At 29.5% G+C, this 25640-nt stretch overlaps 2 protein-coding genes across 2 annotated transcripts in view; both read left to right on the plus strand.

Moving 5' to 3' along the window:
- LOC123294266 (G protein-coupled receptor kinase 1) overlaps positions 1–9549 on the plus strand; it is a 67931-nt gene extending 58382 nt beyond the window's left edge. Inside the window, exons 7-13 of the mRNA XM_044875390.1 lie at positions 1838–1889; positions 2895–3014; positions 3085–3322; positions 5111–5252; positions 6562–7169; positions 8070–8314; positions 9015–9549. Coding sequence (XP_044731325.1) covers positions 1838–1889; positions 2895–3014; positions 3085–3322; positions 5111–5252; positions 6562–7169; positions 8070–8314; positions 9015–9185 — 1576 coding nt within the window. The 3' untranslated portion in view covers positions 9186–9549. The remainder of the gene's footprint in view (positions 1–1837; positions 1890–2894; positions 3015–3084; positions 3323–5110; positions 5253–6561; positions 7170–8069; positions 8315–9014) is intronic.
- Positions 9550–22207: 12658 nt separating this feature from the next.
- Positions 22208–23028, plus strand: LOC123293655. Its single transcript, XM_044874536.1, has 3 exons — positions 22208–22412; positions 22475–22504; positions 22781–23028. Exons 1-3 carry the CDS (start codon positions 22302–22304, stop codon positions 22910–22912), a joined length of 273 nt encoding a protein of 90 aa, XP_044730471.1. The 5' UTR covers positions 22208–22301; the 3' UTR covers positions 22913–23028.
- The last annotated feature ends 2612 nt before the right edge of the window (positions 23029–25640 follow it).

Below are 25640 nucleotides of genomic sequence, written 5' to 3' on the forward strand. Positions count from 1 at the left end.
TGTATTATAATTGACTTTATTTTTTACGATAGTTAATTTCATCTATTATTTTACATTTGTTTGATACATTTTTCTGTACAAGTTCGAATTTTTAAAATAACATCAAATATCTTTTTTCAACACTTAAAGCTTCCGTCATTTTGTTTCTGGAAAAATTTAGGAGCGAAACAAAACAATCTCATTATTTTTCGCATTTACTATACAATATTTCGCCATATTTGATTACAACTATTTCCTGAAAATGCTTCTCTTAATCCTATTTATGTTATATAACATAAATATATAGTAAATCACAATTTTTGTCGGACATTGACTTTATAGAATATGAAGAAATCGACTAATTAGGTCATTTGTTGAACAAATTTAACAGGCATTTCCGTAAATATTTTTATAAGAAATTTCTTTGTTAGTTTATTGACACACTTCGAACATTCGATTATCCTCACAATCAATAATAATATCTAATAAAATTCCACCTAATAATTGAATCCCTAATGTTATTAAAAATTCATATAATAAAAAAATATGATTATATATTAATTTTCCCAAGAAAATTCTGTGAAAATGATACTTGTATATTACCTTTTGTATTGTTCACATACAATAATGCTTATATACACTTTGTTAGCGTTTGCGTGACGATATTTTTATGAGACAATACGTGTAATATGAACATACAACAATTTTAAAAATGTGTTGTCAATTATTATTTTAAAAGAATACACTCGGCGACAAAATTATCGAAACAAATTTTTTTCATCCACACAACTTTCTCAAACTCATAATTTTAGCTTCTTAAATTTTTAATTTTTGTATTAATTTTAAAGCTGTAACTCTACTTCAAAGAGAATTTATCAGAACTTGAGATTCTCTTTTCCCTTTTCACCATCTCTTTAAATGTTTTCTCCATCAAAATTATCGTTAAAGACGAATTTTTTTCCTGTATTTTCAGTCTGTACGATTTTTTTGGCTCCGTTACAACTTATTCAAGTTACTTATACATTTAATCGATTTTTGTCTGTTTCCTCCAGCTTTAGCATTACCCGATGCGCTGAAGTTGCTGGCCGAATGTGTCCTATGCAGGGATCAGGGATATGTTAGAGTGACATTTTAGACGGAGGAAATTATAATATATTGCACGGGAGAAGTTCACCTTTTCCACTTAGTCCTGAGTCTTACCACAACGACTTTGCTGAATTTCAAAATCATGTTCTTTGTGTGACGTCAAATTGGCCAAGTTTTCAAATTACCCCCCGAGTATGTCATAATATACTAGTCAATATGAATGCCCATTACGCAAACTCCGGTGACAAATTAATGATTTCGTCAATTTGACGCTACACAAAAGTTTATGACTCCTGAAGACGCTTGTTGATGTATAATATTGAATATTCATGATTAATCCTCATTGATCTCCGCGTGACAAGAAGTGAGATATCAAAAAAACTGTTTTTCGTAACCTTTGAGAGCTAACCTAGTATCTCGCAAGAAATCTCAATTTAATGGGCCATTATGAAAAGTGATGCCTGTACTGTGGTCTATTAATGATCAATAATAAACTTTATTAACATCATAAAATATATGTATTCCTTATTGATTGGAAATAGATCGTAAATACACAGGGTTTACAAATAAATAAATAAAGTAAAATTGATAAAATATTATGATGTCATTAAAAAAAACCTAATATTTTTACTGATAAAATGATTTCTTTCTTTTTTTTCTTTTTGGTTTTTTTATGTTTATTTTAACACACATCAACAATGACATTAATAATGATTGATTAATTAAATAATAATTTAAATAAATGTTTAATTTTTTATGTTTTTGTTTTCAGTGACAAATATACACGGTTTTGTCAATGGAAGAATTTAGAATTGAATATTCAAGTAAGTATACTGAGCTATTCATGATCCGATGTGCGCAAGTGTATCATTTTACAATTTGTTTTTTTATCGCACATATTGTCAAAAATATGCTAGGAATAGCCCCTGAGCTTATAAGGCCTGGACGTAGTCAGCTGCCAAAAATATAGGTCTACATTGACATGAGTTGCAAATCATTCAGCTGTCAGCTGGTATTGACTGTTGTTCATCAGATCAGAATCACACTTTGCATATAATTTCCAATCCTCCGAGTGGTACTGAAGACTTAAACGCCGCGTATCCAAAATAAAATTTCGTGAGTGGCTTCCTTTTGGCGAGTCTACCAAACTTCTCTCTACGACCTTTTTTCGAAAGTGTTGCATTTTCAAATGAGCATGATAACGGCATATTTAAGCTATCGGTCTGAAAAAACGCGACATGAAATTTGTCGGGCATTATGACCACTTGATAACATTATTAATTATAAACAGTTCAGCAAAAGTAAACCATGTATGGATTCAACGACAAAAATACTTAAGTACGGCATGTTCGAGAGCGTAGACAAGCTCATCGGTGCAGTATTTTTATCGGACAAAATATTTTATGGTTTAATAATTATTGTTATCAAGTGTTCATAGCATTCGACAAATTCTCGGTTTTTTTTTCAGACTGATAGCTTAAATATGACGTTATCATGCCTATTTGAAAACGCAATACTTTCAAAAAAAGTCTTAGAGAAAAGTTGGTTAGACTCGCCAAAAGGAAGCAACTCACGAAGTTTCAAGTATGTATTAATCATTTAACAAAGCACCTTTTGTGTCTCTCGGTCTATAATAAATTATCCTGACCACCAAACGTAAAAATATGAATTTACTAAATATGAAAATTTTTCTTACTCTGGGAAAATAAAAAAGCGCGCATTTCCTTACAAAATCACGCCACTTCAGGTTCTGTAATAGCAATTCAATAAATAATTTTATTATACATGCCCAGATTGTATCTTTATTTACACTTATTAATTTTTTTTAGTTAACAATGAATGACTTCAGTGTACATCGGATTATTGGCCGAGGTGGATTTGGAGAAGTGTATGGTTGCCGGAAAGCAGATACCGGTAAAATGTATGCCATGAAATGTTTAGATAAAAAGGTAACGAGTTTGAAACTGGAAGATAAAATACTTTTGAACAATTTTTGTAATACACTGTCTATTTTTCCAGCGTATTAAAATGAAACAAGGTGAAACGTTAGCTCTAAATGAACGAATTATGTTATCATTGGTAAGCACAGGCGCCGATTGTCCGTTTATCGTATGTATGACATACGCATTCCATACGCCTGACAAATTATGTTTTATACTGGACTTAATGAATGGCGGAGATTTGCATTATCATCTATCACAACATGGAGTATTTAATGAACCCGAAATGAAATTTTATGCTGCAGAAGTTATTTTAGGTAAATTCGAAAGAGTTCGTTCATAAACCACATTTCTGAAGAGTGAGATAACCTTCATAGCTTATTATTATAAGGACTACATAGCGTATTTTGTGAACTTCCTCTTAAATTTGTTGACTTTTAGGCGTACTCAGCTTTTGAGCCAAGGGGTGGGGAATGACATTCAAAACAGAAATTTTTGGCCTAAAGCGGGGGAAAACGAAATTCTTGACCTAAAAATAACATCAATTCAACAGTATTTTAACATAAACACATATTTAGTTCCAAAAAAAAATGTATGGTAAGTCCACGACCAGGAGGAGCAGCTGTCTTGACCTGTCCGCCCACCTGGGTAAGACCATGTGCAAGACGGTGATAATGTAGAAGATATAAATATCAAAAATTAATTTACTCTTTGAGAAATTTTGACATTTTGCGGTAGCAAAAATTGTAAATTGTTTTTTAAATAAAATGGTCACCATGAATAGTTATAAAATATACTGAAAACATGTTTCATAATTATTATACCCGTTTTAAACTGGCACACAAAAATGTTCTTTTTTTGTTGGTAGTAAACGAAATACAGCTCAAAATGTTGATTTTGTCGTGTTACAGTACTTTAATGTAATGGTAGATATTTTAAAAATCGGGTTTTTATTAATGACCTTTAAAAGTGTCAAGGATCTTTAAAAAAAATATTTCTTCCTAGTCAACCTAGTCAACCTAAGTTACGTGGAGTGATTTAGAGCAACTACTCTCCGCGGACTGTACCCGACTATGAAAAACATATTTAACCAGCATGTGTTTCTAAAACTATTCGTGTTAAAATAATAATAAAATTTTTATTCATAAAAAAAAGTAATTTTAAAATATTTTAAGTTGTATTAAATTTACGTAGTTTACGATTTTACTGAATATAAATTCCTCTAATGCATCATGTTCGGGCTCTGCATTCCTGATATTGAATTGTAAAAAAAAAACACTTGAAATATGTTTAATAATATTCATTAAATACTCCGCAGTCTGTAGATAGAATTTTATACCCAGTTAATTATTTTGTTATAAAAACCACCAGTCCCGAACTTTTTTCATAAATATTCATCCCTGGATCAAAACAAATTATTTGTCGACAATTTTATAGCAAATTGATAGATAAGGTTAGTTTAGAGTGGCTGTTCTGGAATGATATACACTTTGACAACAAGTCATCAACAGAATCCGTTGTGATACCGAAAAAAGTAAGCTCATCCCCGGCCACTACTCTATGAACCATTTGAGTTGTTTAAGAACGGCAGAAGTGCTTTGACGTAAACGGATTTCAGGTGGCAGAGGTCGTCAAAGAAAGGCTGGCAAATAAGTCCATCTCCTTATGACTATGACAGAGAAGATGAGACATCGTTTCCTCCTCCTCCCCACTGTGACAGCTCCTGCAATAATCGCTTCTGGTAGTCTGAGTCGTTCATCGTACCTTTCGTCCAGCCCATGTCCTATGGCAAATTGATAAAAATCAACAGATAAAAATGTCTGCCACTTCAGTATGGTACTGTTTACGTAACTTTTAGCGCTGCATTTCGAAAGTTAATAAAAAGATACGAATTTTTAATTACCACACCCCTTGGTTGAGATTATGTGTCCGGTGTCTTATTTAAAAAAAATGGTTTCCTCCATTCAAACCGCTTACCATGCCAAAAAATTTCAGAGAAAATATATGTACTTGGATGATTTCGACGAGTAGCAGATGGTTATTTTCCATAATCGAATTTGCACACGCTTTGCGTAAGTTATTTATTTATTTTTTATTTGCGACAGGTTTGGAACATATGCATAGGAGATATATTGTATATCGAGATTTAAAACCAGCAAATATATTGTTAGATGAACATGGGCATGTACGAATTTCTGATTTGGGATTGGCTTGTGATTTTTCCAAAAAGAAACCACATGCTAGCGTGTAAGTTTTTATTTTTTTATCTTACGTTTAATTAAAAATAATGGTTCCCACAATTTTATTAATTATGGGAACACTAATTATACACATTTAAAGAATTATTACTTCCTTCTCTGACTAAATGCCGTGCCAGCTTCATATTAATTTACAATACACTCCATTCATATTAAATCCGCAAGTGTCCTTCAATTTGAAAAAAAATTCAGAGAAATTAATTATCATTTATTCTGAGAATTGTATGCAAATTTAATTGTTATGTTCAATTTATAACTATTTTTGTTTATTGTTACAAATAAAACCTTTCAGATCTAATTCTTTTACATGAAACATTTCTATATAAAACCATAGTATGCGAACTGCTCCAGGAAATTAATGCACCCCTAATAAAATTTTAATAATTTAGTTGTGCGTTATCTTTACAACGCTACTGACGGGCGTACTGTTCGGATCAAAACAGGCCGATTCAGCTAAACTTACCTACGTAAAATTTTCACCCTCGGAACACTATACGAAATTGCAACTTAGTAATTTGTTATGTTTGGTACTTAGACCGTGGAATCGAAATGGTGCTTTGTTAAATGATTAATTCATACTTTAAACTTTGTGAAAACATACTTGAAACTTTCTTTTGGCGAGTCTACCTAACTTCTCTCTACGATTTTTTTCGAAAGTGCTACGTTTTCAAATTTAAGGTTATCCGACAAAAATACTGCACCGATGATATTTTCTACCACCTCAAACATGCCATACTTAGTATTTGTGTTTTTAAAGGCCAAGAGCTTAAATATGCCGTTATCATGCTCATTTGAAAACGCAGCACTTTCGAAAAAAGTAGTAGAGAGAAGTTTGGTAAGCACCTTTTCTTTCCCAGGGTCTAACTGTTAATCTCACTCATCAAAGAACTTTAAATTCTAAGGATACATAGTATGTATTCGCCGTACAAGAAAAGCCTGTCTTCTCTTCCCGCCTGCTAGGCGTGTATTATTGCTTATAATTGAACTAAGATTTATCGTACTTCTAAATCCCAAGTTTTACATCGCCTACGGATTTTTTTCCTCTTTAAGAATTATTACGCTACATAATTTCAGAAAATTTTACCAAATAAGCAAAAATAAAACCACTAAATAGTTTAAAAATTGATTTATTTCTTTACCATCTAAAAGAATGGTTACACATTCGATTATTAATTTTATTTAAAATGAACATATTTTTCCAAGCATTTTAAGTGGTGGATTAATTTCTTGCAATAACTTACCATTAAAGATATAAATTTTAAATTTTGAAATAATTTTATTATTGTAACTATTTATAGTGGAACACATGGATATATGGCACCAGAAGTATTATCAAAAGGTACAGCATACGATTCCAGTGCTGATTGGTTTAGTTTTGGATGTATGTTGTATAAATTATTAAAAGGGCACAGTCCATTTCGTCAACATAAGACCAAAGATAAACATGAAATTGATCGCATGACACTTACAATGACTGTAGAATTACCAGAATCATTCAGTAGGGAATTACGACAATTATTAGAAGGTTTATTACAACGTGATATTGATAAACGATTAGGGTGTAGGGGTAATGGCGCTGAAGAATTAAAAGAACATCCATTTTTTGCTGGTATTGATTGGCAACAAGTATACTTACAAAAATATACACCGCCATTAATACCCCCACGCGGTGAAGTAAATGCAGCCGATGCTTTTGATATTGGATCGTTTGATGAGGAAGATACAAAAGGTATTAAATTAACTGATGCGGATCAAGAATTATATAAAAATTTCCCATTGGTTATTTCGGAACGTTGGCAAGGGGAAGTTGCAGAAACTGTTTTTGAAACTGTCAATTTGGAAGCAGATAAAAGCGAAAACAAACGTAAAGCGAAACAAAAGCAGAAATTTGATGCTGATGAGAAAGGTAATGTATACTACTTTGACAAAAGAAGTATCGGTATTTTCCAAAGTATTTATTTTGTCGCCTCCTGTGGTGATTGACCTATGGTATTTGTCCCATTTTAACCCTTAAATTCGATAACAGTTTCTGCTCTTAGCGATCATACGAAATTCATCAATTGTTTTTAATTAATTCTATCCTTTGGCGAATTTTTTTCATGCACACGCTTTAATATTATCAAATAGTTTTATTTATTCAACTCTGTATTCCAGAACTCATTGCACTGTAGATCGTAGAAAGACAAACATTCTTATTTTGATCAAAGCTCAATAGTGTTAAAATTCTTTAATGACTTTAAACTCTTTATAGCAGGATTAAGGTACATTTTATACATCAATAACTCATAGTAGTAATCATTGTCAATCAAGGGCATGGGAGACTGGAGGGAGTTCAATCTGTTTGAATCCAGGGAGGTTTCTGGATTCTAACTAGAGACTCGGCAAGATTAGTTTATCAATTATAATTAAGAGAACGATTGATTTATTAAAAAGTTTAAATTTTAAAACTTAATAAAAGGAAATCTAGATTTTAAGTATTAAGCTGAATATGACGGTCAAAAAAAATTTTTTGCCTACTGCCTTCTCAAAACTTAATCCAGCATTGATTATATTTGAATGCCCAAAATTTTGTTCACAACATTTTGAAATCAACTCTTTATTCAATCATTTCGTTCATTATAAAAAAAACTCACCACTGGGATATGCCAATTTAATCATCTGCTGAGAATATTAATTACAGGCAGAACCAATACCAACCAACCTACAAAAAAATTTTTAAATAATGAATTGATACTATTTCGACAAAGTATATATTTATTTCGTTCAGAATATTCGTGAAATTAAAAATAAAATTTTATATTTACAGATTCCGATTGTATTTTACATGGGTATATTAAAAAATTAGGCGGTCCATTTGCATCTGCGTGGCAAACACGATATGCAAAATTATATCCAAATCGATTAGAATTACATCCAGAATCGGGTGGTGCCAAACCTGAATTAGTATTTATGGATCAAATTGAAGAAATTAGTGCTGATTTAGTTCATGTTAAAAGTGAACAATGTATTGTAATTCGTACCAGAGATGCAAAAGTGGTTCTTACAAATCCAGTAAGTCTTTTCAAACTATAATTTTTCGGGGATTTATTTCAATTTTATGCAATAATTATTTTAAAATTATGTAATCCGATACTTACTTTTGCTTGTACTATGAACTAAATGCTTAAAAATTAAACTTAGCAAGGAGAGGTCCGGATGTACGAGTTATCAGTCAAATTTATAAGAAAAAAATGCTGAAATTAATAATTATTGCAAATAACTGATAAATGATTAATAATCATTGAGGTATAAAAGTTATTTAATTATTTATTCATCATATTTATTCTTAAAAGTGAATCTTATTATTTATTCACCATGCCTGTGTACCGTGAACCTACTTCGATTTACACTTTGCAGTTCAATTAATTCTTCAAATAGTGCTTAAAATATGAGCTCTTAACTTGATCCCTTTAATTTAATGAACATTAAGATGATGCTTGAGTATAAGCGAAGAAGCATAGATACCTAAATACCAACTTTTTTTAAAATCTGTATGTAATCCAAATATATCTGATATACAGTGTTGCATTTTTATTGAACGCAAGATACAATAAATTGTATGGAACCACGAATGTTGATTTGGTGCTGTATGTTTTATTTCTGAATTAAATTAAAAAAATGAAGCTAGTGTCTATGCTCGATCGCTTGTACTAACGCTCTGCAACATAAGAATGTTACTGTATTTACTTAATTTTTTAATACTTGTTTACAGGATGAAATAGGTCTCAAAGAATGGGCATTATCATTACGTTCCGCGCACAAATGTTCATTAGAACTCTTAGGTTCAATGGCGAAAAAAGCTGGTAAAATATACGGCACCGAACGTGATTCAAATAATAGAAATGCAATAATTACACCAAATAGAAATACCAACGGTAATTAAAAGATTCATTTCATTCAAAGCGAAAGCCAAATGGAAAGCTAATAAAAAATGCACACATAAAACACACACCTACTTCTATCCTTGATATAACGAAGAGAGAGGGCGGGCTTACCATCGTCGCTCTATCCACAAAAAAAAGTGACACGATAATAATAAACAAATTATACGCCATATTTATTAATATAAGTACACCGTGTGGTTTTTTTCATTAAAAAAAATGTGCCAATGGTTAAAACATAATTTTTTGAACATTTACGGGGGAATCTTACAATATATATTCATTTTGGTGGGAGACCAAATATGGATAAAAGGAAGTCAAAAAAATTAATTATTCTTGCTCTCTATTCATATATACAGAGTAGTATACTGGACGATCTGAAAATGCGTATTGAAAATTAAAAAATAATTTATTTTTAAATTATGTTTTGAAAAAAGTATTCTATAAAGTTTGATTCTAAATATTTTTTTGAATTACATATAAGAATTATAAGTACAACTTATAATTCTTATATAGAATAGAAATTCGATGAAAAGTCGATCGAAATTCGAGGGAATTCCTATACAAGCTAGTTTTTTTTCTGTGTTTTTAAGCCTTTACAAGAACCCAAATATCCATAATATTATCTAATAATTGGAATTTTTGGTCTAAGCTAACTTTGATTTTTAACCCTGCGAAAAAATTAAGAATAAGAAATCGCATGTCGACCTCGTACTTTAAACCAGCTCCTTTTCTAACATTGTGTTAATTTACCGGCTCAGTGGCCAAGCTGGAAGGTTGCGGGTTCGAATCCAACCAGCGGTAGTGTGAACAAAAATAGCGAATGGGGCGTAAACACATTATCGTCGCTTGGATAAGAACGAAGTAACCGACTCCACTCACATCATAAAATTCATTGTATATTCGAATGTAGTTTAGCAAGTAAATAATGATTAAAAATAATGATCTGGGTATCCTCTGTTATAGACGTGGTATGAGATTCGTTCGGCCACTGCAGATTAACTTCATTCATACTACACAGATGCATTATTAATTAATATATCAGGTTTTTAATGAGCTAATCTGACAACTTTCTAGCTTTTAGAGTTCGATAACCATGAACGAACGAGAGTTTTCAAATATAAAATAATATCGTAACTAACTTAATTTGAAACCAGTTAGAATAAATAATTATTTTAGGTTTTTTTTTTAAATACCTTAAAAAAATGACTCTTTATTTTCGATACGCATTTTAAGCTCATTATTCCTGTATATAAATAAATATAAATAATTGACTCACAAAGCAGAAAAATCTGTTAACTGCTGAATAATAAATTTCAAAATAAAAAGAATAGACTTAAAAATATATTTGCTTGGGATTTTTCAAAATTGAGAAAAAATATAAAAAATAATAACAAAAAAAGTAAAATAACCATTTTAATATGTACATATTTTTATTTATTTATCTAGAAAATAATAATGTACCTCTCTAAGCCTATTAAATGTATGTATTAATTAATTAAACAAAACATTAATTAATTAATTATTATAAAAAGAATTAATAATAAATGAAGATGATGTTAATTTTCTTTTATTTTTAGCATATAATTTTATAGACGAAAAAAAAAATGTTATGAAATAAAATAAATCGTATTTTTTACCGCGAAATATATTCTCAATTATTATTACTAACTAGAGTAACATTCAATTCGAAGCAAAGATTTTATAGATTATAGTTTACAAAATATTTTTTGGTAAATATTTTCTTTAACATACAATAACTGTTTGTGGGGTATGCCGATTAAATTACAGTGTTCAAACTCAGCAATAGTATACTCAAGAGGTGTTATTTTTGTGGTTTATTTTTTGCAGTATAAATATCTAAAGATATTAAAATTATGTTTTCAAACATATTCGGACGGCAAGCAGCGTTGGCAGGTATATCGAAAAAAAATTAACCTTAACCGCAGTCAAGTTTATTGGGAAACAAATATTCATTGGTGGTTTCAGAAATGGTGAAAATTATACCAATTGGACCATTGTTTGAGTAATTAAACATTAAAGTTTCGAAAATCCTAAAAAGTGCTTACTTCCCATCGTTTAGTTCCAAAATTACCACTCCGTCGTATTTATTAATGGAAAAAGAAGGTCCAAATTGACTAAAAAGCTTATTTACCATACGGTACACGATAAAGATTCTTGCATCGAAATACGTGCTTTCTTCTAGAATATATCGAAAGTTTTACGAATAACTAATGAATATTTTTACTAGGTTTCATTTTTTTTATATGAGGAATTATTAAGTTGTAAAATTGAAAAGTAAATGCTTTTATTATCAATTTTACTTTTTTTGCGAAAATCTTTATTAAATGGATAAAAAGTAAACCACTGCTAATCAAAAACTACACTGACTTAATTTAGTATATCATTTGACCAGGACATCAAAAAAAATGTTCCAATTTACATTGTTTACAGTGTATATATTCTTAATGAAATCCTTTTTTATATAGCACACAAGACTTCCATGTTAAAACCATTTGTTACAGTGTTTCAGTATTAATAATAATAATAATAATATATATATATATTTCTATATTATTTCTGTGTAAAATTTTTTGCAAAGATGTGTTTATGTTTGTTGGACGTATTCACTAGTTAAATACGCACAAAAAATGTATTTTCCTCAAATAATATACTACGCTATGTTAAGTGCACAATTTTGTATTCTACGTTTGCACAAATCCAATATTAAGTCACAAAAAATATTTTGTACCGTCTCGATCAATTTCTCTTTACTTTAATTTCTTTTAAATTTGTCTTATTTTTTTTTATATAAATTGACTACGGGTATCTAGAATTTTCAAATTATTGGTGCTTTAGTTCTCCAAATAAATTACTGAATAAGAATTTTCCGATTGTCCGTTTAGGAGCTAAATGTATATATATCTGATAAATATTGAAAGAACATTAATCTTAAAAAGTTAATTTAAACACACAATTCAAAAAATTAGATTCGTAAAATAATTTAATATTTTTTCAAGTATTATTTTTTATTTAGAGAAATTGATCAAAAAATGTTGAATGTTACTTCGGTGAAAAATTTGCTTTTTTTTTAGGATAATATAATTTTGTTCTAATAAAGGCATCACAACCTTTGACTTCACACACATAAAAAACTTATGATGTATAAAGATATAGTAATAAATTTTTCGAGAAAAAAATCTCTCATTTGTCGAGTAAAATCAATGCACTAAACTAGGGAAAAATGAATAATAGTAGAGTGAAATTACGCCTTGTGTATGGATTAAAAGTTCGAAAAGTGAAACTTGGGGGTTTTTCTTTTCACATCAAAATAAGTATTTTTTGAAATTTTTTACTTTCCCGGAGTGGTGCAACATGTTTAAAAAACAAAATGGCGTCAAAAATGCAATTTTTTTCAGAAATTTTATCATTTTTATTTTATATTCGCAAAAGGAGACATCGGTGCATATCCAAATTTGGTAGGTTTGTAGTCCATGTTAAGAACTACTCCTCATAATTTTTTGGTGGGGTTTGGTCCCTTCCCCTCCCAGTTATATATATATGTATACATACATATAGTAAAACAGTTCATTTGACTATAACTTGAAAAATATTCGATTGATTTTAATGAAACTAATATCAATAGTAGGTTTTATTACTTACAACTTTCGGTTAAAATTTTAGCGAAATCCGTTAAATAGTTCGGCCAAAATTTCCAATTTAGGGAATTGTTTAAAATGGCTGCCATTTTATGCCATTTTGTCCTACGAGGTTAAATTTTTTTTTAAATTGTAGCATTTTTAATTATCTTTCGATTTTATAATAAGTGGCTTACCCGTAAAATGACTCCTTGATCCATATTTTTGCGAAAAACGGAAAATTTAACACTTTCTGGAAATAATTGTTTGGGGGGTGTATGGACTGGCTTTGGGGGGTGGTTTTTGCTTTGGCATGAGAAAACTATTTTTAAAAGAGGTCTATATGGTTTAAAGCAAAATTTTTAAGTTTTAACCCCCGCGCTGTTAGGGGGAAGGGGTGTATGGAATAAATGTATCTTAAAACATTTTAAAAAGAGGTCAAAATAGTTTAAAATGCTAAAGTAACCCAAAATTTTAGATGCTTTTATTAATATAGCACTTTTTACAACATCCACCCCTTCCCCTCCCGCTTTCATATTTTTTGCAAATTCAAAATTTTTATGACGTATAAAAGGGTTTTTGGGGTCGCTGATCTCGAACTTTTGGCCCAAATAAGTACACCCCCTAAAAATATTACAATTGTTTTTGATAATCTATTGCAAAATTCGAGATCAGCGACCCCAAAAACCCCTTTGTACGTCATAAAAATTTTGAATTTGCAAAAAATATGAAAGCGGGAGGGGAAGGGGTGGATGTTGTAAAAAGTGCTATATTAATAAAAGCATCTAAAATTTTGGGTTACTTTAGCATTTTAAACTATTTTGACCTCTTTTTAAAATCTTTTAAGATACATTTATTCCATACACCCCTTCCCCCTAACAGCGCGGGGGTTAAAACTTAAAAATTTTGCTTTAAACCATATAGACCTCTTTTAAAAATAGTTTTCTCATGCCAAAGCAAAAACCACCCCCCAAAGCCAGTCCATACACCCCCCAAACAATTATTTCCAGAAAGTGTTAAATTTTCCGTTTTTCGCAAAAATATGGATCAAGGAGTCATTTTACGGGTAAGCCACTTATTATAAAATCGAAAGATAATTAAAAATGCTACAATTTAAAAAAAAATTTAACCTCGTAGGACAAAATGGCATAAAATGGCAGCCATTTTAAACAATTCCCTAAATTGGAAATTTTGGCCGAACTATTTAACGGATTTCGCTAAAATTTTAACCGAAAGTTGTAAGTAATAAAACCTACTATTGATATTAGTTTCATTAAAATCAATCGAATATTTTTCAAGTTATAGTCAAAAGAACTGTTTTACTATATGTATGTATACATATATATATAACTGGGAGGGGAAGGGACGAAACCCCACCAAAAAATTATGAGGAGTAGTTCTTAACATGGACTACAAACCTACCAAATTTGGATATGCACCGATGTCTCCTTTTGCGAATATAAAATAAAAATGATAAAATTTCTGAAAAAAATTGCATTTTTGACGCCATTTTGTTTTTTAAACATGTTGCACCACTCCGGGAAAGTAAAAAATTTCAAAAAATACTTATTTTGATGTGAAAAGAAAAACCCCCAAGTTTCACTGCTCGAACTTTTAATCCATATAACAGCCTTTTTTTGCTTAGATTTACTCCAGTATAATTTTCATCTATTTTGATTTACGTGCTTCACAAAATAGTGGTGAATTTAAAAAAAAGGTTTTTGTGTTTTCTCCTTCAACCTTCAATTAATTTTTAATAAATTAATAAACTACTGTAAAGTAAATATTTCCTTTCTTTTTAATGATATGAGTTAAAAATTGAAAATAAAACAAAACAAAAATTTTTCAATTTTTCATTAAAAATTTATTACTAGATGTTTGCTCCTCTGAAAATGAAATCTTTTTTTTTTAAAGTACGCTACTTGTTTTGTGGTGCATTGTAATTTCTCGTGATAGTTCGTTTCAACTATAAATGATGGAAGTCCTTATTAAGATAAATGTATTTCATTTAAAGATTGGAAATTACGAAATCAAATATAAAAACTACGGACATTCTCGACTAAATATTCATTGTTTTCGCTTCTGAAATGTGTATACGAACTATTAGGAGGCAAAAAATTATGCGTTATGTTTTTTAGTACAAAATAATTTATTTTCAAATTTAATTCGTAAATTGTAGTTTGTTCAAAATATTAAACACATTTTACTTAAAGTTTAATTTAGATTAAATACTTTTTTCCATTTTATTTGATATTGCATTATTAACGACCGTATCAACATTATCATCGTCGTCTTGAGTCCATTATATTATATTTATTATGTTTTGTCTTTTGCTTATTCTTGCACACAATAGGCTATTTACAAAAGGGTAAATTTACAATTTACAATCAATAATTGTGCTTCTAACTTTTTGTATTTCATTAAATTTCTCGAATATCATTTATTTTAGACGAACGTAGATATCGTTTTCAAATTTATGTCAATTGACCTTGCAGTGTTGTTCTGTGATCCGTCCTGTTTTATGCTAGATCCCTATTTAAAGCTTAAAAAGAGTTGTATTTTAATTGGCCTTTGTTACGATAATAGTAAACTTAAACTTCCCCCATTTTATGTCATTTATGACCAAAATAAACGCGAATTATATAATTTTTTTCATAGTAACGTGGATGAAGAGAAATAAGTTTTTGGCGGAAAGGCAACAATAGACTGATTTTATATAAATTATAAAATTTCATGAATGTTTTAAAAAAAACAATAAAAAATTTCTTCTACTTACCAAAAACCAAGTACCTGTAATACAAAAACCTTTATGTTCTCCAATCCGTGAGAATTAACGAAGACTTTAATTTTCTTGGTCTGATCAAATCATATCATTATTATAAAAGCCGTTTTCCGACCAACCTGCCAGCTGAAGAAAATGATGAATTAATTTTTAATTTAAATAAAAATTTTATAACTGTTTTTTTACAAATTTTTTTGAGAATATTTTATATTCTGAAACGACCACAATTTTATTCTTTAACGACCACAAAACCAAAGTGAAGTCAATTTATACAAATAATAAAAATAATTTTTTACAATGAATTATTCGTAATTTCAAAAGTTTTCTATGCGTTAATTTAAATAAATACAGCTACAGATGCTGATTCGGAAAGTAACAGACGATTCAGAAATTAATTAATTAGATATGTTCATCTCGATTTTTTTAAATATCGCTCATCTAATATAATAATAATGGGCTACTAAAAAGTATGCAGCCTTGGAGTATACTGAATTTGCCACTTTCATTTACTTTGAAGGCCGTGAATTTGGAATTGTAAAGAAGATAAATGGGATGGCGAATTTTAGATTAAAGATGGGTATGTTATCATTGGTACATCGTGCTGACAAAGATTTTTTAATGCAAATCGATAATCTTGACGAAAGAACTTTTATACTAAAGGAATATGATTCCGCATATTTGGTACCTTGAACCAGTGAACATGTGCTGGTTAATCTTTCTATTCAGGATCTATAAAATTCAGACAAAAATTCGTTAAATTGCAGCGGAAAAAAAATAAAGTTTGGGATTTCGATTCAGTGTACTCTCATAGAACTGATTGTGATACCTACTTTCGATTATTATATTTCAGCTCTTCATTTATTTTAAGGGACTGATAGTAGCTCATGTATTCATATATCTTGCATTACAGCCCATCACAATCCTAGGTACATGGAGCGCGACAATTGGTACACTTAAACTGAGCCATCACGGTTTGCTACTGCTTACTACGTTTACGCGTCTTATTAACCAATCAGGTGGCGCCCTTATGTAATGGACAGTTTACTGGGATTAATTTCCGAACATTCTGAAATTGATTTATAATAAAAATAATTTAATCGCTGAATTGTCAGTATTATACTTTCCAAAACTGTTTTACATTAACATTGCAAATTATTCAATTATTTCACCACAATTTACTTAATTTAAAGATTTATTAAATTATTTCTAGAGGTTTATAAAATCTGAAAACCAATCACTGTTGAGAAACAAAGAATCTCTTTAAAACATCTGTGATTGTTTAACAATTAACAACATTAAGTAATAATTTTATTCGATTTTTATTTTAATAATAATAATAAATATTGGACTTGAGAAAATAAATTTTTTCTAAAAAATATAAAAATATTTTAGAGGTATTATGATTCCTAGATCGGTATCGTGTTGCAAAAATTTTCATATTTTGAAAAAGACATTGTTTATAAAACTATTTGTCGTTACCTAAAAGACTCAAGAATAAATTTACAAATTAAACTAAATTAAATAAATAAAAATAAAATGCAAATAAACATTACCTTAAAAGAATAAAACGAAAATTATCACAATTTAAATCAGCATTTTCTGCTCAATTAGTAAACCGTCAGACATAGCATTGAAAATTATTTAAAGTTATAACCGTAGTATTAGCCTTCTTTTAAAAACAATTTTAGGTCATTAGTTTTTATAATTTTTTTGTTTTAGTCGTTACTAGTCTCCGACTTTTAAGAAACACGACATTAGTAGCCAATTCACAGTTCAATGTTACTGAAAGCTCTTCCATGTTCATGTTATTAACTTAAGAAATTTAAAAGACAGAAGTATAGATATAAAACTTGCTGCAACGTCTCAAAATTGATTGGTATCAATTTTGAAGAAATATGAACTTGAATTATGACTTTTTTGTTTATAATAAATTTGGAAATAAAACAAATTGCGTTGTTTTCGATTTAGCTAATTAGAGCGAAATAGGGAAAATATTTATGACTAAATTGATTACAGCTGAAAAAGGTATTGTTAATTTTAAAACAAACGTATTCCAAAAAACAAAAAGGATTCACATTATTATTAAATAAAATTTTTCTAAAATCTATATTTCAGTATTCTAGAGTAAAAAATAATTGTTTATATATACTTTGGTAACTTTTTCTCCGATGAAGGATTATTAAATGAGCTGATAATGCTAAGATTATTTATTTGTTTGAATACTTGTATGTTTCTTGTAATTATGCGATTAATTATCACTAATAAATCATAATTAATACGTAACTATAATTTAAACTTGACAAATGTACTAAATTGTATCATTTCAATGTCAAAAAAGAAATCATGAAAGTTTTTGAGATACGATATAAAACCATAAAATAGACAAGAGATTATATTTAATTTTTCATTTGTAATCGGCTACTTTTCATATATAAAAAAAAAAAATAGATTCAAATTTATAATAGATATTTGTAATTAAAAATAAATGGACCGTAGCAAAAAAAGATTAGTTTAAAAAAATCACGTGACTATAAATAAATAAACAAATTATTTAAAAAAAGATTATATTTGTAAATAAAAAATTATAACCCCCATATTTTATTTTATTTATAAATTTGTTCATTTTTCTGGGATTGATCAAAATTTTCAAATTGTTTTTCATATATTTGTACATACATCTCTCCGAATTACTACGGAAATTATTGGAAATGACCAAAGAAAATATTTTTATTAAATGTTTTAAGCAAATAAAATAATTATTTATTTTATTTGACAAAATTGTAAGCGCAGTGTTATTTTTTTATGTATAAAAAATAGTTCAAAAATTTTTTTAAGGAAAAGATTTTCGAAATTTTTAAAATCGTAAGAGTTAACAACAAAATTAACGTTACAACCCCGGATACTGTTCAAAAAGAAGCAGAGGCTACGTCGTGTATAAATCACGACGTAATCTCTAAAAGGAGTTACCATAAATAGTCATATAAATAAGTATATCTTAATTTTATTCGTATTTGATGAGACACACCGGTTTTTTTCCGCCTATTTGTTGAGAAAAATATGGGCACACAACTATTTGTAACTCCATCAAAACACAAAACGGATTATGTTACCAAAATAACAAAAAAAAAAAATCAAATCCAAAATATAATTTTACTAATTATAATAATTTTGTATTCGTTTAATTTATTTTACTGTGACAATCATCAACCTTCTTTAGAACAATGTTGTTATGGAACATTTTTGTAATAAAAAAAGCTTTTTGTACAATTTCGCAAATTTATTATTTAGTTAAGAATTTAGTATGACGTATAAAAAAATATAGATTTATTGTGAGAAATAAATAAAGTAAAATAATTGCATTTTGTGTATGTTTTGAAAAATTTTGCATTTCGAAAATTAAAAACAGTGGCCAATACATTAAAAATCGAAAAACATACGTTGTACAAAAATTTTCTTCAAAGTTATGATGAGAGCACGAGCACCATCAACCCAAATATTCACTCAACGCAAAATCCTTTAATAATGGAATTTGTAAATAAATATCTTCGATTTACAAGTAATTCTTTCTTTAAATTCACTGAAACAACATGTCTATAAAGTCAAATACGAACGGTTTACATTAGCAAAATCGTTCATTTTCAAAAAATGAGTTAATCCAAAACTTTGGGTGATTGCTTTCGAGATATGTTTCTAATGATCCAAAGATGCGTTTTCTCAAAATTTTCGCTTTCGGTTGATCTTCATCTAGCAACATGAACTAAAAGAAGTGAAACTACAAAATATGCTAACCGTATCTTGCGCCCAGAGTAGAGACTTTTGTAGTCGTCTATTGACTTTTCTCAGTTAATAGTTTGCAAATTTCTTTGAAAAAAAATGTAGGTATAATTGAAATAATACCTTTTTTTCTCTCGGAATGACAGATTCATGAGAGTGAATGTTTTGGATTATGCACGTGTGATAACAGAATATAGTTAACCGTTAGGAAGAAGAATGTACACAGTACATACACAGTGAATGTACGTTTGTTTATAACACAACTGATTTCTGGAATCTACATTCAATGTTAGAAAGAGGCAACACTTACATTTGCAAGTGTTCGATTAGTAGACTCAAAGAATTAATGTAGTCGCTAAACTGATTGTCGCACAAACGGTGAATATACGTATGTTTATTGCAAGATTCTTCGTAGAGACAACACACTTTTTTTCCAAATTGTTGGGCTGTTTTGAATGCTCGCTAATTCATTGTCAGTTTATCAGCAGTTTAATCGATATAAGACAGACAGCAGTACAGCAATAAACTTGTTTTCTTTTTCACATAATTAATGCACATACAAACCTAAAACACCGATGAAGTATGACTACTTCTCCTTTTTTTATCGTTAAAATAATTCTTATAAAGAAGGTAAAAGTGAATCTTTGATTTACTTTGTTTCCGAAGGCTTGGAAAGATATTACTGTAAATAGTTTTTGTTTTAGTTTTTAAATATCAGCAATATACCTATCTAATCTTAACCAACTTACACGAATTTTCCATATTTTGCCATAATTTTTCAAACATAAATAAAATGCATGGAAGGAGAATTTTAATTAAAAAAAAAGTAGCATTGTAGCATAAGATCTTAAAATACACCGCTTATTTTGTCAAAACCTAACAATTTTCATTCTAAATGAGGCTGATATTTTAACAACAAAACAATGTTTTCAGTATAAGATTGTTGATACTGTAAAAATGATTGGCCTAAATTATGTTTTTATTTCTCTTAATTTTCCATTAAACAAAATAATATTTATACGATTTATATTGCTGCTCTTCCATATACCGAGTCACTATAAATCATTGACTATTATACAATCAATAAACATAATATTTTACCGCATAATTATTTATTTGATGTAAAAATAATGTTTGTGATGGCAAAGTAATTTGTAAAACAATGATTTGTATTATAAGTCATTGTATAACACTGATTGATTTATAGGAACTCAGTATATATTATGTGTCTTAGGAGAATAAAATTAAATAACATTTAAAAAGAATTTATGCAATTTATAAAATATTTATATACATATTCATATTTTTGTTTTCTTTGTTTTTTACTTGAAACTGTTTCATTTTTATTTTTCTTTTGGTTTCATAAACAAAATAGTATTTGATCAATATATTTAATAAAATAGGTGATATTGTGTTGTACATACGTGTAACTTAATAAAATGACATTTTTAGAATCATTTCTTGTCCATTTTTATTCAATTTTTGTTATTGTACCTAATATTATGAAATTTGCTTATGATGAAATTCAATATTTTCAAATTGAATTTTATGCACCTGTGTTTGGCATCATAATTTTGAAAAATGATTAAATTAGTTGCTGAACATTGTCGAATCTAAGTGCAAGGTGCAGAGTTGGACAAAGATAGAAGATATTTGTTATTATTTTTATCACATTAATAATAAATCATTTAGTCCGAAACAAAAGTGAATTATGCGTTTCATTTCTGGCTTCTCTTTTGTTTGACAGCGTATTTCTGTCGCCTAGCAGTCTATCTACTAGATAGTATAAGAATTTTTAACGATATTATCATATTAGATTAATAGATTAATAAAGGAACCCAACTCACCTAATTTTTTATTAGAGGCCCTCGATGAAGAATCTGGCACTTTTCCACCATATTTAATTCTATCATGATTGGTTGGCACCAAATAATTATTTGTTATGATTGGTTTATTCACCACAATACCTGAAATATCGCTTATCTATTAAAAAAGTGGATGAGTGTCAGACTCTTATTCGAGGGCGCAGAGTCTCTAAGTTTAGACCATGAAGCATATAGGCAGGAGAACGATCGCTATAGAAAATATTGTCCCCGAAATATGGATAAAATAAGTGAGGCGCTGCGATCAATACGTAGTATCAATAAAAGCGGGCTGTTGTGCGCTAATTTCAAATGATATATCAATTTGTACATTATGCTAACAACAACAGCTAACTTCACAGATACTACTTCTTGATGACAGCGCGGCTGGTGGCTTAAAAATGAACTATAAATTCGACAAATTTTTAAGGACAGGTACGCTAATGCTTTAGTACATAGCGATCTTTCTCCTGTTCTATAACCTTCATGGTTTAGACGAAAGATTAGTGACATCTACATGTAAAAAATTAATTTTAAAATTAGCTGCTGGCTACACCTATACCATGAAGCTTATAAGAAGGAGAACGATCGCTATAGAAAATATTGTCCCCGAAATATGGATAAAATAAGTGAGGCGCTGCGACCGCTAAGAAGTATCAATAAAGGCGGGCTGTTGTGCGCTAATTTGAAATGATATATCAATTTGTACATTATGCAACTAACTTCATCCACTTCGCAGATACTACTTCTTGATGACAGCGCGGCTGGTGGCTTAAAAATTAACTATAAATTCTACAAATTTTCAGGGACAGGTGCGCTAATGCTTTAGTACATAGCGATCTTTCTCCTTCTTTATAAGCTTCATGACCTATACCTATACTATTACTATCTACGAGCCATAGATAAAAGATACCAAAGAGTGCATTATTTATGAACATCGAACTGTATGCTATGAACAGTCTGAACTGAACCATGAACTGTCACTATGAATAAAATTATATAATAACCTCAAACACATAAAATTTATTTAATATACCTAGATATTATAATATATACTTAAAAATGTCGTACCGATCGATAATTCGGTGTTTCTCACTACATAAGATATTATCCCAAAGACAACCTGGAATCACTTTCAGAGCTGGAAAACATTCAACTCCACCATCTAAAGGGGTAAGAATTGGTTAAATTAAATTTTTTGTTTAGTAATGAAAATATTACAATTTTCTATGTAGGGTGCGGCTGCTCCATCTCCATTACCTAAGGTATTAACTTTCTGATAGGGCTGCCAATTCTGATAGGTCTTCGGTTTTAAAAATAATCCTTTATAAATAAAAATTTACTTTAATTTATATACAAAAAAGTATGATATTTTTTTATAATTAAAAATTACAAAATTGTATAATTTATTCTTCAAATTTACGAAAGGTAATATCCGGTTTTAGTGTATGATCTCCAGTTTTTTTCCAAATTTTGATTTGGCAGTCCTAATTTTTATAAATTTTATTGAAATCGTTTGGTAATTAATTTCTGCTTTGTAGAGTGCTGCACCATCTACTAAAGTAGTTCAAGCAGGTCCAGTTATTGAAGATTATATGTTACCTGCTCGATATCGTCGAGCACTTATTAGTGAAGATGAAATTGAATACATCAATCGAGGTGGTCCCGCTTAATTTGTGTTCTTGAAACGAGTGAAATTATTGATTTCAGATAGTATTACCAATATGTTTTGTTGCTTGATGTTATGATATGAGATTTTATTTATTGAAATAAATTTACGGTAAAAGTACATTAATGTAATTTTTTTATATTTTTCTCTTAATATTAAAAAAAGTAGCTAATAAAATGTTGCAAATGTACGTCTTGATTATTGAATCGTTATTAATAGTCCAAGAGGGGCCCAAGAAGGGATTTGTGTAGTTACTCGAGCGCGTCAGATTAAGGCATGGGGGGTTCCTTGGACCTTCCTCAGTACCTCCACCAAATTTTAGTCCTAAATATGGGGGGACCCACGTAGGAGAGACGGTCAAATTAGTAAAAACAAAATTGCAATAGGTAAATTAACTCGAGCGCGTCAGATTAAGACCTGGTGGGTTAATTACATGATAAAAAATGTACATTCCAATAATCTGATGATTTAAGCGAGACGAAAAGAAATGGGAAGCTTGCAAAGCTGCGTTACCCGTAGTAACTCGAGCGCGATCAAAATTTTTCAGAATATTGAATTTTACATTTTTTATCATGTAATAATTAACCCACCATATCTTAATCTAACGCGCTCGAGTTAATTTATCTATCGCAACTTTGTTTTTACTAATCTGACCGTCTGCCCTACGCGAGTCCCCCCATATTTAGGGCTAATATTTGGTGGAGGTACTGAGGAAGGTCCAAGGAACCCCCTATGTCTTAATCTGCCGCGCTCGAGTAACTACAAAAATCCCCTCTTGGGCTCCCCTACTATAATACATATTAATCAAGATTTTGAATAGCATCATTTTACTGTGAATTATGCTCGAATAAATTTTTTTTGCACAATTATATTAAAACTTGCAAATATAAAATACATAAAATCACAAATGCCATAAATTTTAATTATCTTCTAAATTATATCATATTCTTTAAAAAAAACTTGATTCGCTAGCGAAAGTACTACTAATTTCCGGTCGCATTTTAAGTACAGACTTTTGTGGCTCGATAGCAAAGCAACACTCTAGATCAAGTGCTAGGGGATCAAGAATAATAATACAAAACACACGGCCAGAATGTTGAATACCCTGGCGCATGGGATATAAAGCGTAGGCTTCGTACCAAACTTTAAACCACATACGCCAGGAAATACAGCTTTATTTTTTATTTTTTGAATAACAGCGGTAATAGAGAGCAGCAATTTTTATACCATGTATATATGAAATATACATAGTATATTAAGTTTAGTCCAAAGTTTGTAACGCTTAAAAATATTGATGCTACGAACAAAATTTTGGTATAGGTGTTCATAGAATCACCTAATTAATCCATTTCCGGTTGTCCGTCCGTCCGTCCGTCCGTCTGTGGACACGATAACTCAAAAACGAAAAAAGATATCGATCTGAAATTTTTACAGCGTACTCAGGACGTAAAAAGTCAGGTCAAGTTCGTAAATGAGCATCATAGGTCAATTGGGTCTTGGGTCCGTAGGACCCATCTTGTAAACCGTTAGAGATAGAACAAAAGTTTAAATGTAAAAAATGTTGCTTATAAAAAAATAAAAAACTTTTGTTTGAAACATTTTTTTGTAAACATCACTGTTTACCCACGAGGGCGTTAATTAGGTGCAAATTTTATAGTATGTATTAATATAGGAATATCAAAGTGAACATCTTTTGTTATTTACGTGACGTCAAAAAAACAAACGATTGCGCATCAACACTTGCGCATTATATGAGAATATCAGTTAAATATGTCAGATATGTATGTATGTGAAATGTGACAGAGTTATCAACACAGCCTATACATGGTATTTCAACAATTAACTCAGTCAATTGTTTGTTTTCACTTGTTTGTTTATGTATTTTGTACACAGTTTGTTTTCATTAAGGTTTTGAAGAATCAATCTAGCTCATATCATTAAAACAAACTTTTGAATAAAAATGATCTCTTAAACAAACAATTGATATTGGGTGCGTTTGGCAGAAAAAAGCGCTTGAGAGCGCTTACTAGCTGTACAGTTATCGGCCAGGACATGTTTGCTAACATTCACAACATTCTAACATTCACAACATTATTTAATATATTATTCATTATTGGTAATTTTTTAATATGAATAATTTACAAACATATATTTAAATTAGGTTAGGCTCCCCGGTTAAAGCTAACTTAGCGTCCTAGAGGAATATAGCTATTTACTATTTGACAGCGTTACTATTTGACAGCGCTTACCGCTTAACAATCGCCATTTTGTTGACAAGCGCTTTCTAGCGCTTTTTTCTGCTAAACGCACCCATTGATACATATTATATATTATGTTTCCAAGATAAAGCCTTTCAAAATTTATCGATGTAACCTTATATATCCATCAGAGATTTTTAGCAGACTTGTTTATGATGTTGTCCCAATGAATAATCCAAGTTTGTGACCTCGAGCGACAAACGTAACTTTGTCAAAAATTTGAAAAACCCGTAAAAATTTTAACTTTTTTTTCAGATTTTGGCGATTGTAACCCTAAAAGGGTAGTTTTTGTAGTATCTTTTTAAGATGTTTTTAAAGTAGACTAAATTTGCTACAATATGAGACTAGAATCGTCTGGTAGACCCAATAGTTTCTAATTTCTCAATTAAAAAATTCTCGAAATAAACGTCGTATTTTTTATCTGAAATTTATATAATAATTTTTGATAAACAATTGATATTGATACATATTAAT

Source organism: Chrysoperla carnea, chromosome 2 (genome assembly GCF_905475395.1).
Source record: "Chrysoperla carnea chromosome 2, inChrCarn1.1, whole genome shotgun sequence".
Classification (NCBI taxonomy): Eukaryota; Metazoa; Arthropoda; class Insecta; order Neuroptera; family Chrysopidae; genus Chrysoperla; species Chrysoperla carnea.

Bases quoted from the DNA above. Each gene is read 5' to 3' on its own strand.
- LOC123293655 (XM_044874536.1), top strand. From the start codon at position 22,302: ATGTCGTACCGATCGATAATTCGGTGTTTCTCACTACATAAGATATTA. The intron at 22,413-22,474 runs GTAAGAATTGGT...TTTTCTATGTAG, and splicing joins CAACTCCACCATCTAAAGGG to GGTGCGGCTGCTCCATCTCC. The intron at 22,505-22,780 runs GTATTAACTTTC...TCTGCTTTGTAG, and splicing joins CTCCATCTCCATTACCTAAG to AGTGCTGCACCATCTACTAA.